General features: G+C 44.7%; 1 protein-coding gene across 1 annotated transcript in view; it reads right to left on the minus strand.

Annotated features, from left to right (window-relative positions):
* DOK7 (docking protein 7) overlaps positions 1 to 19,035 on the minus strand; it is a 105,041-nt gene that overhangs the window by 71,103 nt on the left and 14,903 nt on the right. The window contains 3 exon segments of the mRNA XM_032788641.2: positions 870 to 878; positions 4,298 to 4,417; positions 16,101 to 16,301. Coding sequence (XP_032644532.2) covers positions 870 to 878; positions 4,298 to 4,417; positions 16,101 to 16,301 — 330 coding nt within the window.

Consider the following 19,035-nt stretch of genomic DNA (forward strand, 5'->3'; position numbering starts at 1 on the left):
GCTTTGTCTTTTTTTTCCCATTATTGCCATCCCTGTTACAAGGCTAGCTCAGATAAGGCGGAGAGGAAAGAAGCGCGAAGATGAGAATGGTATCTGCTGTTATTCAGGAAGTAACCCGCCTCTCCTAATGACAGAGCTTCATCAGAATGAGTGGAAGGACGTGCTAGCACTACAGGAAAGATGCCACTGTGGAACGGAGAGTATAGGAGAGGACACTCAGATAGAGAGGTGGCTAGGTCGGGGGCGGAGGAAGATTCAGAGGAGTAGGCAGCGGAAGATCAGAAACTGGGTGGCGTGAGCAACGCTGAGCTGCGCGTTGATCAACCTTTGATTTCCTCAGAAGCGCGTAGGGTGTCACCCTGCTCCACGGCATATGCGGAACGCGTGGGTTACAGGTCACGCGCCCTGCAGCCCCTGTGTCGTTAAACCTACGTCAACCCTCCGCCAGTCTCATATCTCCCTCACCCAGGACGTCTAAGACCGCGTGGGGGAACTTTCTTGCAGTCCCGTCCACTTCTCACACCCAGTTTAGTGACAGTCCAAGCCAATGGACCAGTTTCTTTCTCATCTAATCTCATTGTATGCTCGCCCAGCTGGCAGTCTCATGCGTCCCTATTCCTTCCCCTAGCCTGTCCATCGTCCAAACCACAGCAAGGCCACGGGACTTAACACTTGATAAATACTCCTCCGTGCCTACGGTTTTATAATGAAGCTTTCTTACTACATCAGGATTATCACCACAGGGAGGAGAGAAGTTGACTGCTACGGAGGAGTGACTTTTAAAAAAATACGAATGACGTCTTATTAACAAGATATCCTTGACTTTACTTTTCCTTCAGGTCAGCTGCTTAATTCCAAAGGCAAGGGACTCGCGGGTTCTGTCTCTCCGAGAAATTGAGTCAACCCTGAGTTACCCAGAGGCGAGCCGGGTCATTCAAAGGAGCGGGGAAACAAATACAACGGTGGTACACCTCCTGGCCCGCGCTGAAGAGCTCTTGTTCAAGAGCTTCATCTGCTAGCCGCACCGCCTCTGGTGTGCTCTTTCTAATCGCCCCGTCCTCACCATCGAGGCGGCTGAGCTGTGTGCTGGAAGTGCTTCGTTACATCCATCGACGGGCCAGGTGATTTGCCTCAGCCTCCCACCCCGCCATAAAGGCGTCTCCCCTTATTCTCATCAGAGATTGTGGGAGCACCCAGCAAGCGGCGCAGCAAGTATAGCACAGAAGCGTCTACACAGTTGTGTTTGGGCTGAGTCTTGACTAGAAAGTGAGTGAAGTATGTTCGCCAGCGCCCTTTTTAAACGGCCAACTGCACATTCTACCCCCATCCTGCACTTGCTCAGCTGTAGTTTGTGAGACACCGTCCACTGAGAGCGGCCCACCTGTGGCGCCTGATCCTGGGTGTATGGCTTCATGCCCTGGCATCAAGGTGGGTCACAGTAGGGGTCTCGTGCGGTTCACTCCTCCCAGCTACTGCCTCATAACGACGCATCTCAAACATCCCTCCGAACTGTTATTTTCGTGGCTCGGGAAAGTAACTTCCTTGCTAGGCAGCCTTTTAACAGAGTAGTGACTTCTCGCTGAAGGTGCCCGAGTCAGCCGTCCCTGGCACCATGAACCCTTCCCTTCGATCCCCTGTGATCGCGTCTGGTCAAATTCCCCTCTTTGTGATCCCCTCAACATGAGTCGCTTTGTACTCTACTCTTCGCATATTTCGCGCCAACGCAGTGCCTTTCGCAGCGACCGTACGCTTTTACCTTCTGCCGATGCTATACCCTCTCTTCTTCGTTCTCTTCGTGCTAATATGATTAGTGCACTATACTGTGTGAGTGTTGCCAATCTCTGAGACAATCTGCCTCTCCCGGCAGGTTAGGTAATCCTGTCATTGCAGCAGCCACCACTATGCCCTGCACGTTTCCAGAGTCATTACCCTTTCGAATCCCGCCGGCAGGTCTTAAACGGATTTGAGCAATTGCGCATTGACTATGATCTCACAGGCGGAGGCTGCCACGGACCCTGCGACCTGGTTCCCACTCCAAATTGAGTTCACCCTGTGCAGCTCGAACCTCTTTGGGCCGGTTAGCTGTCTTGTGAGATAGCAATGGCTTCCAGAGGCTATAGTGCCACTCGCTTCTTCCTCGACGTAGTGAATTGCGTGCTATTGTGCTTCTCATTTTTCTTTCCTGTCTGCCCTATAGCCTCTGGACCTGTTCGCGGCAGGGAAAGCAACGTCACAGAACGTTCAAGCAGAAGTGCTCTTGACGCTCGCGCAGACGTTTCGCAGCCGCACTCCGAATCGTCCCACACCTGCAAAACTAGTGCCCCGCACGGGCAGAGAGCGGTCCCTCCGACGGAGTCTGTGTGCTGTTTTCTGTGCCCAAAATGTGCGTTTCAATGGGTTAGAACCTGCCCCCAGATTAGCCAGCAGTACTCCAGAAACGCAGTGGGCCCGCAGGTTAGGCCAGTTCAGTGTCCATTGTGCTGCTCGTCCGCCGCCGCTTGCCTAGCTTCGCTCGTCCTCCTTCTCTCGCCTTTGCGTTATCGATGGTTCACGCGACCTCTAGACAGCACGAGAATGCGCGAGGTTTACCACGTCAGGCTTGGCGATGGATAGCGGTTACTGATCTCAGCAGGGTCCAGAGATAGCGAAGGCTGGGCTTGGTTATTGCTCTATGGCGTGTGTGTGAGTGACCCAGAAAAAGCCCGAAATGGTTGTCTCTTGCTTTTCACAAAGGGAGAGGTGAGGCTGTACCCAAACTCACCCCGCGGACAATGTTTATTTCGCAGACCGCACTTCATGCTACTGGTCCTCTCGAGACCCGGCCGCATTATGTGCAAGAAATGCCGAGTGGCGCGCGTGAGGACTGCCCTGAGGGAACTATGGGATAGCTACGGAACAGCTACCCACAGTGCACCGCTCCAGAAATTGAAGCTAGCCTTGGACCATGGACGCACACCATCAAATTAATGTGCCTAATGTGGACGCGCACAATCGACTTTGTAATATCAGTTTTATAAAACCGATTTTAGCTAATTCGATATTATCCCATAGTGTAGACGTGGCCTTAGAAACTTTACTATGCAAAAGAAAAATGGTCTGTCTCCCCCCCTCTCTCTGCTGCTGCCTGATTGCGTACTTCTGGTTGCAAATGAGTTATGTGGTAACTCATGTTTGCAACTCTGAGGTTCTACTATAAATCTTTTATATCACATTTCAACACAACAGACTGGTTTGCTTGCACGTTTACAGCAATGATAGAAATCCTGTAAAACTATTCTTATCATGACAACCATTAAATACCCCTAACTATGGAAGTTCAAACATTTGCTAAAAATGTGAAATCCCCCTTCCTTCACCATTTTAAAACCTTCCCCTTCACCACCGAAACTTCACAGCTATTGCAGCAAAGAGTCCTGTGGCACCTTATAGACTAACAGATGTATTGGAGCATGAGCTTTCGTGGGTGAATACCCACTTCGTCGGATGCATGCTCCAATACGAAAGCTCATGCTCCAATACATCTGTTAATCTATAAGGTGCCCCAGGACTCTTTGCTGCTTTTACAGATCCAGACTAACATGGCTACCCCTCTGATACTTCACAGCTTTTGTTCTACAAGCTCATCTTCCACCTTCCTTCTAACTGCTTATTACATTTCCTCACCTACTAAAACCAAAAGGCCATAGAACTCCCGCAAGATCACATCTAATTTCTTCTCTGAACACTATAGTGCATGCAGCATGTACCACAAAACTGAAAAAGGAATTTAATCCTTACTCACCAGAGAAGAGCCTGAACTGCAAGACTGAGATCAGGACGTAGGGGCCTGGTCTAAAGCACTAGAAGTTCATTGGGAGTTTTTCCAATGGTTTCAGGAGGCTTTGGAATGGGCTTGAGATGTCAGCTAGCCCCAAAATTAGTATTCTATGGGTTTGGCTCAGCAAATTTTCAGTATTACAACCAGCAGACAAATTCAGATATGGATCCAGGTTCAAACTGGAACTATTCAAACCCCAGATTTGGTTTAGGCCCATCTCTATTCAGAACACTATATTTTGGTGCAATTAGATAAGACCAGGCAAAGGCCAGCAGCAGCAGAAATATGAATGAACTAGAGTAGCAAGGGAAACTGGGACATTCAACTGATAAATTTGTACTGTGACATTTCAGAATGAAAATCACTTTGCACTTTCCATGCCCAGCAAGTGTCTACAAGCTGTAATTCCAATCTGGGCAATAAGTGCTAGACAGGGCAAGTTCCTACTTTTCACGGTTACTCTATACTTCCTATATTAACCTGGTAGGACTGGACGCAACCCAAAAGGGCCTTTCGTCGGGGAGATGCCACGAACGATACAGTCGAACAGAAAGCTGATCTGCTCTCCTTCGGCACAAGAAAGGAAAAAAACACCAGCCCCTGAAAGGAAGCACAATATTAATACAGACTTTTCATCTACACACATAACAGAAATATAAAGATTAAACATTTATACATGGTGATCAATAGAATGTTGTGTGCTGGTGATGAAAGAAATCAGTGAGATATATTCTGAGAAAAAAAAAGGGAATAAATGTAATGGCAACACATTTTGATCTGAGAAACTGTAAGCAGAAGACTCAATCATTTCTACTTTCTCAGTTAGCTTTCTGAGAGTCATGAAACCAAAAACAAATTAAACCAAGTCAAAATGGGAAACAACAACTGCCCATTTCTTATATTCATATTTATACATTAACTTTCTTGGGTCAGAGCTGTGTCAGTCTTCTGCTTTAGAATTTAGGAGATCTGTTTACATATCAAAGTATTTACTGTAGAAATCTAAGTCGTAGATAGAGATGGGGCTGAGCAGTGAATTTCAGACCTGAACTTCTCCTAAGTTTAGGAGTGTTCGGATTTGGAACACAGAAATTGCCATGCTGGATCACAACCAAGATCCATCTAGTCCAGTATCATATCTCCGATAGTGACCAGTACCAGATACTTCAGAGGAAAGTGAAAGGACCCCACAGTAGGCAAACGTGGGATAATCTGCTCCCCCACATTAGGTCTCAGTCTGACCTCCAATAGTTAGAGATGGCTTAAGTACTGAAGCATCGAGGTTAAATCTCCCTTTTTAAATTTTTGCTAGCATTAGGGTTTGATTAAGGCCTTGAACTGAGATAGGCCTGAGTCTTGAAGCTCAGGTATGAATTTTCCCATAGTTTATGTGGCGCTTTTGAAGTTACTATACACTACACCTAGGTATTGTGATGATTGGTGAGCTATGAATATTGATAGACAAATAGATCTGTCCACAATCAAAGTGCAACTAAAATGCCTGTAGCTGCTGGTGGTTCAAGGGCAGAAATTGGAAGAGACTCACTATGTATTGAGTCAACCACGAAGGAACAGGCTGCAGTGTGGTCTGCTCAAACGTTTGGGCTGCAGCCTGCCTCTGCACTTGCTGCTGTTTAGAATTCCACTGTCTGAGATCTATAAATACACAGAAGACTTGTGGCTTTAATGAAACCATGTTTTTATTTTAAAAAGTTTGGAAAACATTAAAAAGGTACAGGACATTTCTTTATCAATTATGGCTGAATTCTGGTTCCAGTGAAGTCAATGACAAACTCCCATTGGACCAAATTCTGTTTTCAATGACCCCCGTGTATAGCCAAAGTAACTCCACTGAAATTAACTAAGACACTCCACATTCAGCTCAGCATAACTAAGAGCAGAACCTGACCTATTATTTTCAAACAGATCAGGACTTGGTCCTCAAAGAGTTATTCTTCTGCAGAGAATTATAAGTTAAGAAATATTTTACCCATTTTCCTGTGTACCCAAACAACTCGTATCAGTTCTGTGTGCCTATTATTAATAGAATGTAAGATGATCCCATGAGTTGTCATCAGATTTTTACCCTTCATTCTGTTCTAGTACTTTGCTTTCCATTCATTAAGAATAGCACTCAGCAAACTTAGAATAAGAATCATAAATAAGTAAATAAATAAGCAAGCTTTGAGCTGTGTGTTGTGTGGCAGACTGGATAGCTTAGAGATTGCTGGTGCCATACAGAATCCTTTACTTCTAGGTTGCCAGTATAAATCCAACTCAGGTCAGACATGACCAAAAAATTATCTTCTGTTGCTGGTTTTTTGCTGCTCTCAGTCCAGTTCCCAGTGGAGAAGTGTCCACATCAGAAAGGGCTTTGCCATGACTGACAACCTCAACAGAGACAATGACTGAACAGGCAACAAGACTGAACTATCGTATGCACCACCATGAAGTGTTCCTGCAAGTTGGATTTGAGACACACTAGAAGGGCAACTTGTAGAAGCTTGTGCCCTGCAGTGTGGATAAACAGAAGATTTCAGCCATTATCCTCCCTGTGACATAGGCCCATAATCTTTGACTCGGCCCTCTTTAGACCCTTCCAGCCTATATGTAAATCCTGTCACCTCTTGCCACAGAACATGCTCTTGTCCAAGCCCTTATCATCTCATATCACAGCTACTGTTATTTCCTTCTTTCTGGCCATGCCTCCTCCTTCCTTGCCCCACTCAAGTCTGTTCAAAACACTGCTGCTAGAATCATCTTCCTGACTTGTTGCTCCAGGATGCCATCCCTGTTAGTGCCCCTCCATGGTCTCCCACTTCCCCATCACAATAAACAAAACACCTCTGTATTCATCTTTAAGTCCCTTCACCTTATAGTGCCATACTGCCTGCAACATCGTCCTCCATCTTTGTTCAACAGGAGCCTTTATTAGCTGTCAGTGCACATCTTGCTTAAGCACTTTTGTGTTTTCACCCATGCTGCGCCTTACACATGGGAAACAATTTCTGTCAAGATCTGTCAAGTTGTCACCTTGTCCTCCTTCAAGTCCCTTTGCCATGATGCCTACAAATCATTGCTGCCTGACCACATTTGGGCAGCTGGCAAGATGAGTCTTCCAACTTCTGTCCAACGAACGTGTTTTACTGTTTTCATCCTCCTATCCCTCCACTTCACTCATGTTTGTTTCACCCAGCTGGTCAGTGGATTACTTGTCATAAACCTATGTTGTGAACTCTCTGGGGTGGGGACTTGTTTGTACGACAACCAGCAAAATGGGGGCCAAATCTTAGATTATGGCCACTTAGCACGACTGTACTACAAACAGCAATAATAATTTCATTTACGGGGCTGTTGATCCAGCACTTTTCACCTCCACTAATTACACATTCAAAACTATCTGTTATTTTATTCATAACATAAAGATCTTAAATAAAGATTTCATTGTGTCTTTAAGGCACTGGCCTCTATGGGGGTTGTGCAGAACCATACCAGCAGGGCTGGTGCAACCATTTAGGCGACCACAGATTTGGGGGGCGCCATTTTCTTCAGCAGCGACCGCGGCAGCTGGATCTTTGGCCACCCCGGTTGCCGCCAGCATTTAGGTGGAAGGAGCTGGGGCAGGGGAGAGCAGGGAAGGCCGCCTGCAGCAAGTAAGGAAGGGGGGGGTGGCACGCAGGGGAATTCCCCGCCCCAGCTCACCCCTGCCCCGCCTCTTCCCCAAGCACGGCATGGCCGCTTCAGTTCTCCCGCCTCCCAGGCTTGCGGCGCCTAAGCTGATTGGCGCCGCAAGCCTGGTAGGCAGGAGAAGTGAAGCAGCCATGGCATGCTCGGGGAGGAGGCGGGGCAGGGGTGAGCTCCTTCACTTCTCCCGCCTCCCAGGCTTGCGGAGCCAATCAGCTTAGGTGCTGCAAGCCTGGGAGGCGGGAGAAGTGAAGCAGCCAGGGCATGCTTGAGGTGCTCATGCATGGAGCAGGGGTGAGCTGGGGTGGGGAGGTGTGCCTCAGGGGCGAGGACGGGNGGGGGGGAGGGCGCAAGGTGGAAGTTTCGCCTAGGGCATGAAACATCCTTGCACCAGCCCTGCACACCAGGCAGAAGACTAGGATGTATTGTGCTTCAGGGAGCAGGGGAAACTCACCTTCACGGGTTGCATTCTCCCCCTGCATGCCAGTCCTGCTCTGTGCAAGCTTTGGGTGGGATTCAGGTGAGAATACTCCTTGCTTCCCCTCCCCATCCACACACACACCCTGAACCCATATAAGGGCCGAGCACAAGTCTAATCTTAAATTAGCATCTCCATACAGTCCAGTCTAATCAATTTCTGAACAAAAGGTGCAGATGAGAATAAGTCACCCAGCTCTTGTACATTATAGTCATTTACCATTGAACCCACATTCATTATATGTAGACTTGGCAGAATATTTTTTTTTAAATAATTTCAGTAGATAATATCGGGTTATTTATTTTTAAGCATTTCTTTTTAATCAATTTAAATTTTCACAGCTGTACAGAATTATGGGTTTAAAGCATTTTTTGATATTCAACGATTTAAATTTTCACAGTTGGAACAAAGGACAGGGGGTCAGACAATTATTTTATGACAGTAGATGGTGAGATTAAAAAAGTTAAAGCTTTATAACTGTTAAAACACAAATGGCCAACATCACACATCAAAATATACAAAGTCAATAACCTTAAATCAAACTCTAGGAAGTTCTCAAGCAGCACTTTTTTTACTTTGCTGACCTGTACATTTCTATTATTATTATTGATGGAAATATTTTTGTCATTTGTCTATGTACAGTGAAATCAATGTTACCAACATTTACCAATCAAGATACAAAAAATGTTTAATGGTCAAGGTTATTAACAATTTTCTAGTATATGAAATTCAATAATAATAATAATGTAGTCAGTTTGTCAAAAAGGTGAAAAATGTCCAAGAATCTAACTTACACAGAAGTCTGAATTCTGAGTGATTGAATACTTCACTGCTATTCATCATTAGGGTCTTGCATGTCTCAGACACCTTAGTCATACCTCAGTTAGATAAATATTAACACACTAACATGTTTAAATAACATGAAGGTTAATATGCAGAATAAAGATGTGAAGGCGGGCAAAAGTCAAAACTGCTACTCAGTGCCATAACAAGATTGCCAGTGATGGACATAGTCTGATTGTATATTCAGTTTATCTTAAGTACCTCGCCAGAGATTGATTCAAGTGGCACTCGATTTGAAAAGAGGCCACATCCTTTTGGGCTTTGCCACATTGATGAACCTCACAAATGTTATTAGCTGTTTAGTGAGCCTATTACATGTTTCTGACTGCACATATACAGATACAGAATCAGACATCAAAATCAGTCAGAAGAGACTGAAACACACTGTTGTCATGTCTGCTGAAAGGTGCTAATGCCTGCCCTGAAGAGTGTTTGATGCTAGGTAAATCACTGACTAAAATAAAGGGGCATGCCTAAGAGTAGACACAACTGAGACTCTTTTGTGCTAAAAAAAGCTGGACACAAAGTAGGGGTTTGATGCAGGAAGCCAGAGAACAAGCTTACTTGAGGGAGAGAGTGGTGCTAATAGGGGCACTAATTAGATTCTAAAAGCAGGGGCTAGGTGTTGGTTCCAAGCTGTGAGAGTGAGCAGAATCAGTGTGACCTTAAAATAAAGCACAGCTGGAGGGACAGCCATGCAGGGGACATGAAGGCCCTTCCAGTCCTACACTTCTATGATTTTATGATTTCCTGGGCACAGGGCTGGAGTGTCTGTCTTGAGATTTCTACAGAAGCCCAGGTGATGTAAGTTCCTACTGAAGTTCAGGGAAACAGATGTCTAACATGCATATTTCTGTAACTAAACAGATTTTTGTAACTAAACAGAAGAGACCACGGATTACCCTAACTCTGCCACTGGTTTCGCATCCTAATGCAATCACCCGCAATGGTCCATAATATTGGCTTTCCACTTGGCCAAAGGAGCAAACAACAACAAGGACTACAGAGGGTGAAATTCACATCTCTGCTTACAAAACCCCAGTAAAAAGGCTACAGGTGGGTAATGTACTAGGGGTTAGAGACTAACCTAATTCCACAATCTGAAGACACAATTTGAGTTAATGGGGTGGAACAGTGTCCACTGTCACTCCACGCTCACCCAGACAGGCTTCTATGCATGGATCCTTGTAAGTGTGCACACAACGCTCGCCTTCTTCCCATGCCCTCCCCTCCCCTCCGCTCCCCCCCGCAATTATCAGAAGCTGTGGTGTAGGTTCCTTCTGCTTACCCACCAAACACTCCTTCCACTGCCATGCAGGAGTATAACAGGGCTTCCATGACATGGAGGGCCTTCTGAAAGGGGGAGAACTTCCACCAAATTGGACTCAACAACCTAAAACTTAATTTAAAAATAGATCAATTCCTACCTGCACTCCTAAGCGCTCTGATATAACAGCTACTAAACAGCCTTATGAAGTTACTGGAAGTGAAAGCAATGAATTCAGAGACCCAGTGAGAGAAAAACAAAGACAATCATGTTGGCTTCTGCAGCAAAAAAAATATTGATCTATCTAGGTTCTCTTATGTGCCTTTTCACAATACTGTTTGATCCACACCCTTAAAAAGAAGTGATAACAGTGACCTCTGTCTCTTGCTTTACCAATTAAAGATAGATTGACAATAGGGAAAATAGTAGTTTATGGGCCCTGGTAAGATGCTACATGGCAGATGGATGGACTTCCGGTGTGTTTCTAAATGTTAAATATGTATATGCAGGTGACTACTACGTATTTATTTCTGGTGTGTTAAATTTCTAATTGAGAAGTTCTCTGCTACTAGAAATTATACAGCTCAGTCGTGCATTGGAACAGAGTTCACTGCACAAGCATTTGGAAGCTCAGGAATATGTGGTATGTATCACTGTAATACCGTGCAGCTGTTTACTAGATTGAAGAGCTCTCTCTTCATGGATAAGGGACTTAGTGGAAAGCAGCCTGCAACCAATCATGCAAGACTGAAACACTAAGCCATTCGTTAGTGACAGTTGGCAGTATGATACTGTACAATCAGTCACCAAATGTTAAAGAGAAATTACGATACGGAAACCAATGGTGAAACTAAATAATATCTTGCTGAACTTTGCTTAGTGTTTTTTTTAATTCTACATACAAAACCCCACAGAAGTTGTTCTGTAATCATACTGTGGAGTGATATGCACCAGCAAACTATTTACATGGAACTCCAGAACACGTAAGACTCTGTGTGTCTGTCTGTGTAGGAGGAAGGTTCATAAGTTTTCAGTAAATTTACTACACATGAAAGGTGCCATGTAGACAATCCTGGAGACCAAAGCCCACAGAAAAAGTACCACAAAGCAGGAATACAAGTTTCTTCACACTTTCCCATCAATATGCCTTAATCCTGACCTTGAAGGACCCCCGTAGAGATGAGACAGCTCAGACAGGCCTTGTCCTCTCATTTGAAACTACATCCATTAAGAATAGGATAGTCAGCTTAACCCAGTTTACATATCCTAGACTTGTGTGAAACCTCCAGGGCCCAGTTTGCAAAGGGCTAGCCATGGTAAAATGCCTGCAGGTTGGCACGTAGACTTTACACAAACCAGAACTTCTCAGAAAAGTCTTCAGCCATTACACACAATCTATGCCTCAATGATCCCCTCCTTATTATTTGTCTTCAAGAAAAGGCCCAGTGATCTCCCCATTCAGTGCTTTAACTAGTTGTCTTCATCAACTAGCCCAGTTTTGATAGTTCAGTAAAGACAGGACAGTAAAGAAGAATAAGGGATGAGGAGATGGGAGAGTTAAATATTTGCATGAGGATGCGCTCTTCTGTGCCACAATTTTTTCTACAACAATCAATTAGAGTAACATTCTACTTAGGTACTGATTCAGAAAAGCATCCCTGCTTGGGACAGCACTTAAGCAAATTCTTAACTCAGACTTAAAATTAAGTATATGCTTAAATTCTGTTGCATATAGGGATGTACTTAAGTGTGGTCCTTAACCAGGGTTTTACTCTGCAATTAGACACCCTTGGATGGCCAGTGCTAGCTGACTTGGCTCACAGGGCTCAGGTTAAGGACCGTTTAATTGCAGCACAAACATTTGGATTCAAGCTCCAGCCCGAGCTCTGGGACCCTCCCCCCTCACAGAGTCCCAGAGTGTGGGCTCTAGCCCAAGCCCAAATGTCTACACTGCAATTAAACAGCTCCTTAGTCCAAGCCTCACAAGCCCGAGTTTTTAATTGCAGTATAGACATACCGCTGATAATGTTTTGAATGTTGCTAATTGCGGATTATAGAAATATGAAATATTTTTACAAAGGCAGATTTTTTTGATGCAACTTATAACAAATAAATGCACACGTTCTTGTTCTTTTGTAGCACATGTACGACTTGCAGACCATGGCACATCTTTCAATGGGAATTGTGAGCATTCGGGACCTGAATATATCAGCTGCACACTCTTGATCACAGATCAGTGCCACCCCACCCCCACCCCGAGCAGCAAAAACACCAAAATAGAAATATATGCAAATGTTACTTTTAAAAATAAAAATGAAAAAAAGTCAACAGGGTTCTTCTTAGCCTGGTCTCAAAGTATTCCCACTGATTATTTTCCAACATATTCAGTAAACATGGATACTGCTCATAGCACACTCTGCATCAGATGACATACTGCACATTTAGTTACACCTATAAAACTCATACTACATTATGGCATGGGACTGAGCTAGAAGATCTACAGCTACCTTACAGTCCTTTCCCCTCACAATGGAGACGCAGTGCCTAAGAGTGTTATCCGGCTGGAAAAGCCTCTATAGGACATCAGTGCTGTCACTCTATGGCTTTTGGGAGTAAACTTCTCCCCACCCACCCTGGGAGCTCATCAGTGATCAGTCAACTCCTCATGCTGAACATCAATGACCAGATTGTCTCCTAACTTAGTGGTTCTCAGCCAGGGTCTGGGGCCCCCTGGAGGGCCACAAGCAGGTTTCAGGGAGTCCACCAAGCAGGGCTGGCATTAAACTTCCTGTGGCCCAGGGCAGAAAGCTGAAGCCTCAACGCATGAGGCTGAAGCCTGGGACCCTATGCCCTGCCGCCAGGGGCTGAAACTGAAGCCTGAGCAACTCAGCTTCATGGGGGCCCCTGCGGTATGTGGCCGCAAGCAGTTATCCTGCTTGCTACCTCCTAACACCGGTTCTGCTTTTATATGCAGAAAAAAAATTTGTTGTGGCACTGCTGGGCCATGGAGATTTTACATATGTTGGGGAGGCCTCAGAAAGAAAAAGGCCCTACCTGAAGGGACATTCACTATTCCTTACAGAGTTGCACTCTGGGAACACTTCATGTCCTTGTATGTCCTCTTGTAGCCATATTACACAATGACGAGGTTTGACTGCAGTAATACATAGCACCATGGCATAAATTTACTGGCCAGCTGTGAGATAACCAGCACAACTGCCTTCCTCAAAGTACCCAGCTCCTGCAATGAACCATGCATTTCCCAAATGTCTTGGCTCAGTCAGGGAAGCCAATGAAGAAACATTCTTCCAGAGCAGGATGGCTGCTAAGTCAGCATGTTTAATTTTGGTCTTCAATTACCCCAGAACTTTCTACTGTTCAGAAAGAAAACTAAAAATGGAATTGCATCTAGTCATTCTCTTCTCATGTACACTAAGTAGCAGTAAATCTCTCTGCTTTACACCCATGATAATAATATTCTCCTCTTTTTAGCTAAGCAAAGCACCAAACAAATGGACATTTTAAACAATGCAGATTTGAGATACATTTTCAGTGGTTACTGAAACTCTCCCTTGGAAAGGGAGCGGAAGGCACCAGAGAGAAGTGTTGAGGTTTTGTTTGTTATGGGCAAGCGAGGCCTGGACGACATATTAGTTTTCTATTTGCCAGTAAGATACAAAAACTGCCATTTTCACGTTTGTGAAATTTCAGGAAAACATTAGTTTTTTCCAGTGAAATTTGCAAAAAACAAAACTCTCTGAAGCCAACATGTTTCAATTGCAACATCCCACAAACCACAGAACTGCTCATCAAGACAACATTTAAAGCCCCCATTGCTCAGAGAGGGAAGGAGAATGTCTTCTCCTGAGGCATCTGTTTGAAGAGTCAGGGACAAATTGAAGCTGAAGTATCACAACACTTTTGCACCATTTATCTAGTACAAATCACAGCACTTCTTATCTCCAAGACAGCCTCAGTTCTAAGTGAATACAGTACTTAGTTAAACAGTGAAATGATATACTCTCTCCTTTGAGGCGCTTATGTTAATAAAGATTAATGCCTGGTTTAATCTACCAATCTGTTACTAAATTTATTTAAAGGTTGCTTGGCATTGCCATGATAATTCCCTACAGTGTGGGGATGAGGAGCTAAATATTGCAGCTGTTTCAGATTTCATCAGTTCAAAACTTGGTACTCTGTACAAATTGTCAGGAATCAGCAACAGCTTCTAAAGGACTTTTCACTCAGTTTTAGATGCTTGTGCAGAAACCCTACACAGTAAACTGCTCCATTCAAAACCTAAATACATTTAGCATTTTCAACTAGTAACTAAGGGCCACATTTTCTAACGTGGGCTCTGAAATTACTCCTGCAGTGCAGCATACACACAACCGTCAATTGCATATAAACAGTTTTTTTCACATGCAAATCAAGTAGCTGCACCTCTGACTTCATGATTTGAAAGTGAAAACAGATATGCACATAACTGACAAGCACAGTTCGAAAGTTTGCTTTTGAAAATGTGATGCTAAAGGACTACTTGGATTTGGCATCCTGAAAAATTATATTAGAGCGATTGATGTAATTTTGATCAACTGCTAGATTTGAATGGGTAGATTGATATGACAGTTTAGTTTAGTAAAATAAATGATAAACTGAGACTTGGTTCCAGTGGTGGATTAATGCACAGGCCCATGGGGCCCATGTCACAGCGCCCCGGCAAATTTGGGGACTCCAGCAGCAGTACCGGAACCTGGGCAGAAGTTAGAGGGCCCACCAGCAATGGAATTGTGGCCCTGCTCCCTGCTCCTCCTCTTCCGCCTCAGGTCCTGCCCCTGTCCAGGCCAGAGGCTGGAGCCAGGCCATGGTAAGAACCACCCAGAGAGCACGGGCTGCTGTGAGGAGCCCCTGGCCCGTGTCTCCACCACCCAGGCAGCTGGAGGATCAGTGGCTCAGGCTCCCTGGGTGGTTCTTACCACGGCCCAACTCTGCCGGTCTCCACCCTTGCCAGGGGGCAAGGCCTCAGGGAGGAGGAGGAGGAGCAGGGACAGAGCCCCATGGTGAGGGGGCACTAAGGGCCACCTCAGGCCCCTCACCAGGAAGAGGCTGGCGCCGCTAGTAGGGGCTGCACTTCACAGTGGGGGAGCTGATCACCTTATCTCCCCCCACCACGAAGCACAGCCCCTGCCACCGCTGCTCCACGCCTGCCCAAGGCTACTACATCCATGTTAAAAAGTGAGTGCGCATGGCCCCCCTCACTTTCCCCCCCTGGTTCTGGTGCCCCTAGGCCCCCAGGGTGTTGGGGGCCCCAATGTTCTTTGTGCCCAGGACCCCAATAAATCTTAATCTGCCTTTGTTTGGTTCCAAAGAAATTTCTCTGAAATACCCAGAATCACTAAGTTGTGTAATAACTAACCTATATAACCACAGGATTTTATTTTCATTATCCTTGTCCTCTCGCCCCATTTCCTTCTTTTGTTTCTTGCATGCCTTTGTTTTTTCTCATCTCAAATTAGATTATAAAACTCTTCAAGGCAAGGACTGTCTCCTACTTATTGTCTGCAAAAATGGAACCTTGATTCTGGTTGTATTGAGGCTTAGAGGAAACAACTATCCTCTTCTACAATACAAATGATATATAATCTTAGTTTAATAGATTTAAGGCCAAAAGGAACCATCTAGTCTGACCCATAGCACAGGCCATAGAATTTCATTCAGTTATTCTTGTACTGAGAGCAAAAAGTTGTGTTTGATTGACATACACCCTCCAGAAAGGCATCCAGCAATATTCAAGCAGCATCCATCACACCAGTACTACATAACAGTGCTCAGTCCTGCAGCTTCTTGCACACTTGAATAATCCCACTAAAGTCAATGTGACTACTCATACAAGAAGAGCTTCATGATTAGGTCCCTAAATTGTACATTAACCAGACTGGTATTTATTTATCTGCAAATATATTTTAAAAAGTTTTAGTTTTTAAGTGAAGACAGTTTCCATTCGTACTTACAGAAGCCACACCTGGTGCCCCCTTCAAAGATGAATCCATTAGGGACTGCTCCATATCTGCGCAAATCTGAGAGCTTCCATTGCCCCATGACTGTGGGTGGAAGGTCTTTTACAAGGACTAGAATGTCATTGCAGAAGTGAAGAGTAGCCGGTCCACTCTCTAGTTTAGTGCCAGGTGCTACAGCAACATGAAACCTATGAACTATTAGGGGGCAAAAAAAAAAAAATACAAATAAATCAATTAATTATGGTAGCAAACAGAAAAAGAGCAAGCATGTTTGTAACAGAAACCGGTTAATTTAATAGCACTGTGTAGACTGAGTCCTAACTACCGTGCCATTTGGATCTACCATGATCAGATAAGAAACTCAGAGCATTTTCCCCCCCTCTAATAGTTCTGGGTAGCACGCAGATAGCTTGGCAACAGCAGAAAGGTAGCCAGCCCTCCAGGATTGGCCTGGAGTCTCCAGGAATTGAAGATGAATCTTTAATTAAAGATTAATTAAAGATTATGTCGTGATTAAATCTCCAGGAATAAGTCCAACCAAAACTGGCAACCGATCAGTTGCACAGATATTAGGCCAATTTAGCTTTTGGAGTAATGCATTCTGGCCGTGAGCCATAGTTCAGCAACATGACCGATAGAAACAGCTTTTCGCAAACATCCTTAAAGGGTGATGCGTTCCTGAGTGGTTTTGTTTCCTAACCCTATTACCTTCACCGAATGATTCGCCTCATGTTTAACCATCAGGACCCAAGAACAAATATATTCATCCCCAGATAACTGAACTCCAATAGGTTGCAGAATCATCTAGACATCTTGGCCACACACTACCTCAATTCCATTGATTGCTCAGCTCTTTGCTGCACATTCCCCCACCTCCTTTACCCTCCTTCTTCAAAAAGAACCCTCCTCTGCCATGTCAGGCCTCCACAGGCACTTGCGTGGCTCCTGAAATCGGAGCGTGTGCATGGAGGGTCTCACTTTGACACTTCCTGCTCTCACCCTCCAGCCTACTCTTTAGAAAGAAACCACTGAGTGTTGACCCCTCTCTGACTGTTCTGAGGTGCTCTGATGTTTCCTAGGCTGAAGGCGGGACTAGGAGCTGACTGAGTAGGAGGATACCCCAAGAACTAGATATGGGATTCACTTTATGCAGGGGTTCCTACCCATCCTATTCTTTCAACAGTCACAGACTCTCCTCCCCACATGTACTATCCATGTGGTTCAGTAGACAGGGCAGCAGGCTACATTCTATTCCCAGCTATGCCACTGACTCACTCTGCCACCTTTGACAAGTCATTCCCAATCTCAGTGCCTTGGTTTCCCTACCTGTAAAATGGGGATAATGACGCTTACCCATTTTTGTGAAGCGCTTCAGGATCTATGGATGAAAGATGCTCATTACTGTTGTTATAGCTATATCCCAGGAAGTTAGCTTGTTCTCAAGTGACAGACACCTGGAAACTGACCAACTTCCTAAAGATTACCTTGATCTAAAATATTACTACCTATTTTAAATGTATATTTAACTCCTCTGCACCAGAGGTGCTCACTAAAGCCAAAAGCTGCCTACTCATCACTAAAATCCACAGGGAAAGCACTAAGGAACCAATTCTTAGCACTATTCTTCCCTTCCCCTTGACTAGATTTTCTCACCTTTAAAATGTCAGGAGATGTAAAGGCATCTTATCATTGCTTCTCATATAAGTATTCTGCTGTATTCTTCAATAAATTACCATCTAGCTGCGAGTCAACTCCTCATCTGTGACCTGCATTTGATAACTTCCCTAAGGTCCTAACAGAATTAGCCACAAAGTAATTCAAGAGAAATGTAAAAGAAAGCCAGAGAGAGAACTCACCATACCTCTACTTATGGTCTGGCCCCAAAACACTGCTGGGGAACAAATCTATGTTTAGGTGACATTGATTGTCCACTGTGTGATAATGTAACACCACTTATTTAGAAAAATCCAATACACTATCAAAGTGAAACCAAATCATCACTGATTATAGAATGTTCCTTGTTCAGTCTTACATCAGCTTAGACATCCCTTGGAGGTTACTTCTGTTTGTACAAGATGGAGCTTTGTAAGTAACCCTAGGTTAGAGGCTATCGGACTGTGAGCTTATTGATTCTGTTCCACCACATCTAAATGATGAACAGGGTAACAAATGGTTGCAAACTCCAATGGCTGCATAAATCAAAGATCTGCAGCTAGAGTTCCAGAATCACTCCTAAAATGAGCCAAGTCAACACCTAGATTTAAACACCCCCAAATTTGAGGAAAGTTTAGATCTGGATAGAAACTTTGTGGTATAAGCCCAACTCTGATGTAGCTGTAGAAAGCAGCAGCTATTCCTACCTGAAATGTAACTTTTTCAGTGTAGTCCCCAAATCTCCACTCTCACTCTATACAGGAATACAAAACCTGCTCAGTTATGCTTAGGATCCTCTGTTGATATGTGTCTGCATTCCTTATTTCCTTTAACATCATTATCCTTTCCCCGCCCCCAGTCCTTCTGTGACCTCCTGTCCATCAACATCCCTGACATCTCTGCACCTGTAGGCTTACTCTCTCATTTCCCTCAGTTTTATAGTTGGCTCCCTTAATTCCACTGGATCCTCTAACCCTGACTCTCTTGCCTCTCTCTCCCACCATCCATCTCACTAACCCCCTCTATATTTATTCCCTCTGCAGAACACTTCTGAAGGAAACTTTCCACTCCAAGTTCACCCACTCGTCCTTCTGTTCTGCTATCTTCCTTGAAAAATAGCTCCACTTCTCCTCCCTAATGGCATTCCATACCTATAACCAGTGATGAGCTGTCAAAATATTAACAACCAGTTCCCTCCTTCTCACCCCACGAGAGGGTCGTGCCCCCCCTGCCCCCCAGGACTCCTGCCCCATCCAACCCCCCATGTTCCTTGACA

This window comes from Chelonoidis abingdonii, chromosome 5 (genome assembly GCF_003597395.2).
Source record: "Chelonoidis abingdonii isolate Lonesome George chromosome 5, CheloAbing_2.0, whole genome shotgun sequence".
In the NCBI taxonomy this organism is placed as follows: domain Eukaryota; kingdom Metazoa; phylum Chordata; order Testudines; family Testudinidae; genus Chelonoidis; species Chelonoidis abingdonii.